We start from the raw sequence: 9555 nt of genomic DNA on the forward strand, positions 1-9555 counted from the left end.
TGTTTTTCAGAATTTAAATCATAATCAAATTCATATGAAAACTCCTTATTATATATCGTATCAAACTGATTTAAACAGATTTAGAAAACACATATTTTTAACTCTCAACCCATTTATTACCATTACCAATCTACATTAAATGCCGCAAATCTCATACATCCCACTGAGTGCAGGGTGCACCAGCAAGGGCTAAAAAGCCGGTGGCTGAGCTCTATTGGTGTCCTTTTTTCACTCAGAGGGAGCTCTATTGATGTCAAATATCTTTCTACGGTAATAACAACCCATTTTATTCAAGATAAAACCGATAAAACTGATCCGTATCCTCCAAAATCGTGATCTGACTTTAGCTGTTATCCTGATCACAAAGGCTTTATGAATTTCCTAGCTGGAAACCTAATCAATACAAAAAAATTCAAATCCAAACCCTATACTAACCTTCCAACTCCTAAAACATGAATCTCGTAATTTATACAAAATCTTGTATGAATTCACGGCGGGAAGCCTTCATGTATGCCAAATTTGGCAGGCACTCTGACAGACAAAATCCAGGCCGGAGATAGAGGCGAAAGTGTCAAATATTAACCGGCCCGGAAACTAATTAATTATCGAGACGCTGATTGGAATGCTAAATTTTAAAATATTTGTATCAATTATTTAAATTATACGCGACTTTCTTTGATTTTCGAAAGATCAGACATTCGGATTTCACAATTTTGTAACCTTGAACAGAAATTGTCCAGAATCTGTTGAATCGGGAAGGAAACAAAAGAGGCAGAATACAGTACATACAGATCTCTGTGAGCGACGATGGAAGACGGGGACCCAGCAATAATTGTTGGCTCCTGCGTGAGAAGCCCAATTTAATGTCCTGCCGAGGAATGCATAATCCACCACTTGCAGCGCCGATTATGAATTCCTGCCTGCGTGAAAAGCCCAGCCCAATCTAATATCCTACCAAGGAATGCATAATCCACCGATTCCAGCGAACCCTTTCCTTGAGAATTCATGCCTTCTGCTACAAGTACTCAGACTCAGAGAAAATAATTAACGGAGAAAATTTTTCAAAACACAGTACGCCTCGTATCCCGTACGCCTATCTCAAACCCCTGATATTTCGAGAAGATGAAACTATTCGATGCCAAATGAAACGCCCAAACCGTTTGGGCAACCCTTTTGAATCAACGATCAACGGCTGAAATTGTTGCAATCGTCTAACATATAATCGTGTGGTAGTTGATGGTCTTTCCAGGATGACTAGAATTGATTCCAGAAACAATCATGATCGTACGAGAGAAGAAGTTAAGAGGGTGAACAATCCCAGAATATCTTATTAGATGGAAGTGTCTACTAGAGGAGGACGCCACGTGGGAAGGAAAATGAATTTTACAGAACCCAAATCTGCAATTGCTTGAGTGCAAGCAATTTTGGGTAGAAGGGACTATAATTTCCTCTTCAAATTGAAGGGATGATGAGGGACAAAATAGCCTATCTGACCCAGTAGGCTATAGCCTTGATAAAGGGGTAAAAAACCCAATTTTTCCCAAATTGGGGCAAAAGTTGGATTGGCTGGAGCAAAAGAACCCAAAATTAGGGGTTGCACCCACAACCCCCACATCTTGAAGCCCGTGGAGAAATCTATAAATAGAGAGAAGTTGAGATCAAATGATCATCATGATTTTGTAGAGCAATTCATTTGTGTTCTTGAGCTTAGCTCTGAGGGTTTTAACTTTTAAGAGTCAAGACCCCTTCTCCTATACTAATTTTGGTGCTGAAAAATTCCACCCTAGTTAGTTCTTTTTTTCATTTTCTCTATTTGTTCTAGAACAGGGTATCTTCTATCTGAGAAGCAGTATAGTATGGTGGCAAAGCAAGCAAAATCTGGGTGGATCTCTCTGTGATTAACCTTTGAACAGCATCTAAGTTCTGTGGAAAGCACCTAAACAGTAGGCGTTACTCCTGGAAGTTGAGGCCTGAACAGAAAGAAGGTCCTGAGGCTTGAAAAATCTTGTAAGGGCAGTCTGTAGCAGGTCGAAGTTATATTGAAACATTCAATTTGAGTGGCAAGTTTGGTGAACAGTAAATCATTTTGTGTATTTTTTGAGGATGCCAAAGCAGGAGTAAGCCTGCACAGGTAGACCAAGACCTCCATTCTAAAACAACATCAGGGCCACGGTGGGGTTTGTGTTACCCAAGACTCCTGTGATAGAAGTGATGTGTTCCTGAGGCAACCGAGGTCTTTTCAAACAGAGGTCTGAGGCACCGAAACTTACCTGAGGCAAAGATTCTGAGCGGACCAGAGACATTTGGAGAACAAATTATTTCCTGTTTTGGGTAGATCTGAAGTTCTGGAAAGGAATCAGTACCTGTACACAGCAGAGAGGGTTACGGTTGCAACAGTCTGAGATTTGTGGAAGAGGTCTGAGCTTTCCAAAGACAATACAGAGGCAGGAAATAAGTACGGTTTGGTGACACTTTAGGAATTTTGTCCAGACAAGAGCTCACATAGGGTTTTTGCTGTTAGGAAACTGTACTTGGATAATTTGATGTTTCTGGTTAGGGTACTTCTGTATTGTTGAATTTACTCTGATCTATTGAAACTATATTGTGGAACTTGGATTATACTGTTTGGTGGATTTGTTGAATGATATATTCACTGTTGGGTTTATTGAACTTTTATTGAATACGTATTAATTCTATTGAACTCAGCTATTGTGCAAGAAGAAGAAATATGTTGAAGCCCAAGTGCCCTAAGAAATTCTAGGGAAAAATTACCCTAGACCATTACATCATGGGTTGATGGACCAAAAATCTGGAGGGGAGGGGGAGGGGGGGCAGGCATCTCCCTTTTGAAAAAATGTGTCCCCCACACTAGGGAAATGTTTTGCCATGCATTTCCCAGAGTTCCCCCAAAGGGGGATGTGCGGAAACATTTCCCCAAGCAACTGTTATAGACATTTTTGTGCCTTACAGCATGAAGCATGAAATGTCCATAATCAAAGGGATCCAAATTCCCTAAACATGTTGTTCTTACCCCTAGAGGAACAAGGTCAGCAAACCACAGCACTTCAAATCAGTTCTCCACCTGAAAACACTCAAAAACAAGCAATTTCGGGATCATGTCAACTGCTCCACTGAGCATCTGCGCTGAATGTCAACTACTCCACTCTGTACCTGCGCTGAATGTCAACAGTAATGAAGGCTACCTGTGCTGGGCGAGATTGGCCAAGTGGCACAGTCATTCTTCAAGGTGTCAAATGCCCAGGAAGCTTCTAAAATGACACTTGGATCAGGGAATTCGCCCAGTGATGAGTAAGAGGTTCTTAAACTCCAAGTGGAAGCAAGGATCTCCAAGTGGACTCAAGAACTGAAGTATAACTGAAGTGGGAGAGGACACTAGTTAGCTTCATGCCAGCCTCAAGCTGACTCATCCTTTCTCCAAATCTCCTATATATAGAGCTCTCTCATGAGGTCTAAGGAGGCTGGAATTTTGTGAAAGCAAGGAAGTGCTGTTGGTTTGAGTTTAAATCTATTGGGTGATTTATTTGAAGGAGGTGAAGAGGAGATTTCTTTCTGCTGGGAGGTGTTGCTGGATTGGGCCTTTTATGGTTGTAACACTCTCAGAACTTTACTTCTTCCATTAATAAAGCATTTGAGGTTCTTCTATATGCATGTGTTTCAATGATGTATTGTTGTACTTGTGTATTTGATTTATTCTAATCCTTGAATCAGTTATGAATGTATGCTTCTTGTAGTTTCCCTCTCTTGCCTTTTTGCGGGATCTTTGTGTAGCTGGGCCAGTGAAAGAGCAAGGAGCTGGGAGCAAGCAGCAAGGAGAGAAGATTGGATCAATCATTAGCAAAAGACATCGGTTGGTGGATCTCTTTCTCCCCTATTTACTTTCATAAAGAAGAAATCTTAGATAGCTTTGCTTTCAGTTGTTGCTGAGGTACTATCACCCTTAGAGTGGGATAGGGTCATTCCGTATTGGATACTTTTTCCCCACAACAGCAACCCCCTATCCCTGGAGGGTGGAAAACATGGGAGGTGCAGCCCCCACCCTAAGGAACATGTCCCTATGGAACACTGATTGCTATTAGCAACTCTGTACATGGATAATCTAATTATAACAGGCAATTGCGAGAAGGCAATGAAGCAGAATTTGATGAAGATATTTAACATGATGGACATGGGAGTTCTGCATTATTACTTGGGCAAGGAGGTTTAGCAAAATCCTAAAAGAACCTTTTTTATCTCAAACAAGGCATGCATAAAACCCATTGAAAAAGTTTTAGATGACAAAGTGCATGCCTAAGGATATTCTTATGGAAGCTAAACACAGATGAAAAAAAGTAAGCCTGTCAATAGGACACTACACTGACAGCTCGTCAAAAGCCTGATTTAGTTTACAACACAACCTAACATCAATTATGCAGTTAAAAGTAGTTTCAAGATATATGGATGATCCTAAAGTAAGCCATTTGAGGGCAGAAGAGAGAATTCTATGTCACATAAAAGGAACACTGATGCCTGATTCTGAAAAGCTATTTGAGAGCGGAAAAGAAGATTCTACGTCATATATAAGGAACACTGAGATATGGCCTGTGGTATACCTGGAATGAGATAATTGAGCTGGTCAGATTTACATATTCTCACTGGGCCAGATGTGCAGATGGCAGAAGATCATCATCTGGTTTGCATTTTAGGTGGGATCAGTAGGTGGGATCATCGAATAGAAAAAAGGCAGTTGACAACTGCATTGTCCTCTGCAAAAGAAGAATATAAGGGTGAATATAAGAATATAAGTGCCAATAGATGGCATCAGCGCATATAGAAGAAGTACCAAAGGTTGAGACTGCCAGCAAGCAGGATATGAATGGTGAAGCCCTAATAATGTCAGGGGCCAAACCAGAAGGTGGGAAATGGTGCTGAATATCCCAGAAACCTGCCCACCTGGAAAGAGAAAAGAAGAACATGGGCAACCACCATAGCACACAATCAAGCTGGAATTTGGAACAGAAACTGAAATCAAGATCTGAAAACTCAAACGACCAAACCCTAGAATAATATGCTCTGAGATTTGACGTAGCATATAAGTGTCTATAAGTGGCCTTACAGGCAAAAATGATTACAGGGTTCTATAAGCCTTACATATTGTAACAGGGATATTAGAGCTGTAAGTTCTGAGTTGGCCTGTGAGCTGTAAATCATTTTGAGGGTCATTAGTGCCATATAGCACAGCATCACACTATTGTACTCTTCCGTATTCTGCATTATTAAATTAAAGCAAGTTCATGTTGTTCTACTATATGTGAATTCCTGTAAATCAATGGTAACACTTTTCTCTAAATGGTGACAGAAGATAAAATTCTAAAAGTATAAATTCTTCCGCTGCAAGATATATGCTAATTTCTAACATGGCGTCAGAATCCTTTGATATCTGACCCTGAAATTTCTAACAGTTTTTAGTTTTGAGCTCTAATTTAACTACAAGTTTGACAGATCATAGCTAAGTATTTTAATAGTTAGATCCAAACATTAGTCCATTAATATTGGTTAGTCAAGAGATCCACCAATTAAAGCATCATTTGAAGTTAAGTATACCAATTCTCGTGTAGGCACCCCTTTGAAAACTATATTCAAATCAAAGAATTTCTTGACCTGGACATTTAATGGGTAAGTATTAGACGAAAACCAATAGGGCATGGCCAACTACAAAGATTGCAGAGTTGTCAATCGTAATAGTTGACCTCTAAATATTACTATGGGCATATTTTGAATCTCGTTTGTATTCTGCATATCTATGGATGTCTCTCATTTCCTTAATGGTCTACTACTGAATAGTGAATCCTATGGATGAAGGAGTTTATTTTGGTTAGACTGCAGGTTCATGAAGCATAACCCATCTAGTGTTAATCTAAAGTGATATGATAAAACCCGCAACAAACAAAATAATAAACTATATAAAACAGGTTTTATATGATATATCACACCAATTTCAACAATCAATGGCACTCTGGCATTACCTCCTTGGGTTGTTTAATTTTAGGATAAGTCCATCCACTCATAAGATCAATACTAGGCAACTCTAACCCTTTTGAAGCATCAAGTTGACTTAATATATCTTGAAAAGAGAGCTCCGCACTTCTCAAGACCTCTTGCGTCCTGGAAGAATCATGTGCTAAAAGAGAGAGCAAGCAACCATATTCTTCCTTTAAGTGCTTCAACTGAGCGTGTTGTTTCAACAATTTGGAAATCTGGTCATCTGCCCTTGAATGAGCTTCTCTTAACTCTTCAGTGCGTGCAGCCAGATCATCCTTGATTTTTTGTATCTCATGGTCACTTTCTATTTCTACTGCCTTTTTTGCATTTGAAAGTGCTGAGATTTTGTTTTCTGCATCTGCTAGCTCACTCTCAAGGGAGTGCACCCTTTCAAAAACCTTATCCAACTTAGTGGCTAGTATGTTAGCTTCTCCTTTGAATTTTGTAGCTTCTTGTTCAGCAAAACCTATCTTTTGCTGTAGTTCATTCACTGATTTACCAAGCCAATCAATTTTCTTGACCGGATCTTGGTATAAAACTTCACCTGTAAAGTCAATAGTGTTTAATGTCTTCATTATACTCTGTCTTGTATTGTTGCTATCAAGTAACTTCTTCTCTAGCTCGGCACAATGACTTTTTAAGGAAAATACATCTGTTTCTAGACTTTCAAAGCGCTCCAGCTCACTTGACAACTCGCTGATTCTCTGCTTATGTTCATTAATCACAGAGTCACGTAATTGCAACTCCGTTTTTAGCTGCTCATGTTCTACTATTTTTTCATCCAGAGATTGTTTCAAATTTTCTCGTTGTTGAGCTAACCCTTTTCCTTTTTTCACTGCCATAGTCAGTTTCTCCCTTATTACTGATGATCTCTCTTCTGCCTCCTCAAGCTGTACCTGTAAAGCATCCTTTTGTTTTTTCACTGTCTCTAGCTCTTCAGCCATTATTCTATTTTGTTGTATATGACTTTCTATCTCTACTCTATGTGATGCCACTGCTAAATAGACTTCTTCTTGCTTTTTAGTCATTTCCTCAAGTTCTGTAGTTTTTGTGGTCATTGCAGCCTGAAGACGCTGAAGCTCCATCATCTTTGCATCACCACTTTCCTTGAGCTTTTCAACTTCTTTAGATAATTCATTTAGCTTTTCTATGAGTTTCTTGATACATCCTTCGAGATGCTCCCCATTATTGCAGAATAAAGATAACTCCTGTAGATCTTGATCTTTCAATGTTTCAATAACCATATCCAATAGTCCCTTCATACAGTCTTCTGCAATTAAATTCCTATCAGCAATGCTTGATTCCATAGGGGACTCACTCATAGGTTGATCAACAAGATCATTGCATAAACTCTCTTTCCGGGATGCATCTTGAACTGCTTGCTCGTTTAGAGATTCAAATTTAGAATTAAGCTCCTCGAGGATTTTCACATATTCCTGTTTTTCATAGTTTACTTTCAAGAGATTTTCCTCTAGGCTTTCTATTCTCCTCTTCGAGTCCTCCACTTCAAAGGAAGATAAGTCAACAATTCTTTGAGCATGCTCAATTTCATGCTTAAAACAAGCTGCATCTTGTTGGGCCTGCGTTAGTGCTCTACTGAGCCATTCAATCTGAAATTCTGGATCAGTATTTCGCATAGATGTTGGCATATCAACATTCTCAAGGATTTGTTCCCATCTTTGAATAAGATGGTTCCTTTCCAATAAAGTCTTCTCCAGTATATCTGACTGCTCAACTACACTACGGTATTTATTTTGTAGTTCCTCGTACTCTTCTTTTAGATCTTCAAGATGACTCTTCCCAGTTTTGTCATCATCCACACTTGTTTCAGACATAGTGTTATTTACTCCAAGAGATGATTTTGCAAGCCACTCAACTTTATCAATTATTTCTTTGGAGTGGATTGCCTCTGGCAAATTCATCTCCCCAAAGACATTTTCAATTTTCTGAAGAAGTGAGTCCTTGTTAGAAACTGATTCCCGAAAAGCACTTGCAGAATTCTGAATATCTTCTAGCTCTAATTCCAGTGCTTTAACACGCTTAGAAGCTTTCATTTCAGTTTCATGCAATGTATCATTTTTCTTCTGCAATTCCTGCAAACATTTTTCTAGCTCATTGGACTTGTCCACTAATGATTGTCTTAGTGTATTGCGTTCCTAAACCAATCCTTTTCCTTTAGCGATGGCCAGATTAAGCTTTTCTCTCACTGATGACAATTTGCTTTCTATCTGCTCAAGCTCAGTTCTCATTTTGTTGTTATCCATGCTCATTTCTTTAAGATTCTCGTCAAATTTACATAAACGGTCCTTCAGTTCCTTAATTTCTTCTTCATGCTGAGTTTTAATTGAATTCATTACGTTTACTTCTTCATTTAACTGGTCTACTTCCTTTTCTTTGTAACTGAAGACTTCTCTGAGGAACACATCCAAAGAAAGTGTAGGTTTTTTTTCCAACAAGTTTCCATAATTAGAAGCAAGCTCAGGTAAGCATTTATGAACCAGGTTCACTTGTGAAAAAGCTACCTTATACTCCTCAATAAGAAAAAGGAGGCTTGTCTCCAGATAAGACATTCTCTCCGAGCAAGGAACAGATGCCAAAGTCTCATCTTGAATGACTTCCTCAATGGCAACTATTAACTTCTCTATGGTAGTGTCAAACTGGTGTTTCAAGTCAGAATAAAATTCTGAAGAAGCTTTCATTAATGTTTCCTTTTCTGAAAGAGATTTTCTAAGGGCATCTACCTCCAAATGTAAGGAATCTCTTTCATTTGCATTTTGGGCTGCTTGAAAAGCCATTTCAGTGCATTTTTCATCCAGTACTGTGCACTTACCACTAATCTCTTCAAGTTGGGCACATTTCTGAGATAGCTCAACTAACTTAACATTCATATCTTGAATATCTTGGTCCTTTGAAAACAAAACAGACTCAAGTTCTCTTATAGTGGGTTCAAACTGTGATCTTTCATCCAATGCTTTCTGCAAATGTTTCATGAACTTGCTACAGTCAGCGACCAGGATGTCCAATGCCACAAAAGATTGCATGTTTTCTTCTCCAACTTCACTGGACTCTACATGCCGCAGACGATCGGCTAGCTCTTCACTATGCTCAGTCATCCTCTCTTGCTGCTGGACCAACTTTCTAAGCTGATCATGGATAATAGCAAGTTGTTGTATAGCTGAATCTCTCTCCCCCTGCATCACAGAAACTCCTTAGTTTTTCAAATGAATTCTGCATTTCTGAAATCTCTAAACTATGGAATTCAAATATTACCTGCAAGATTGTACATTTTGCAAGTTGTTTTACTGTAAAACTCACAGCAGTAGCTAGCTGCAAATCAATATTTGAAATTTCTGATTCATTAATAAATTTAGATGGTTGAATGGTTTCCTCAATGTTTTCTGCCTTATGAACTGTTGAATTTTGACAATCAGTTTTCTGAACACCCAATGATGTTTCTTGGTCAGTATACTCTCCATGCAATGGTTCTGTTTGACTCTGCAACAAAGCTGAGTCGCA

At 38.9% G+C, this 9555-nt stretch overlaps 1 protein-coding gene across 1 annotated transcript; it reads right to left on the reverse strand.

The window, feature by feature from the left end:
- Positions 1-6002: 6002 nt before the first annotated feature.
- Positions 6003-9324, reverse strand: LOC149212189 (trans-Golgi network-localized SYP41-interacting protein 1-like). The gene is given in 1 exon segment (XM_089388586.1): positions 6003-9324. A coding segment is annotated over 1 exon segment (3234 nt). The 5' UTR covers positions 9237-9324.
- Positions 9325-9555: the final 231 nt, after the last annotated feature.

Source organism: Pinus tabuliformis, chromosome 1_1 (assembly GCF_031772625.1).
Source record: "Pinus tabuliformis cultivar Carrire ecotype Pingquan chromosome 1_1, CPIR1, whole genome shotgun sequence".
In the NCBI taxonomy this organism is placed as follows: domain Eukaryota; kingdom Viridiplantae; phylum Streptophyta; class Pinopsida; order Pinales; family Pinaceae; genus Pinus; species Pinus tabuliformis.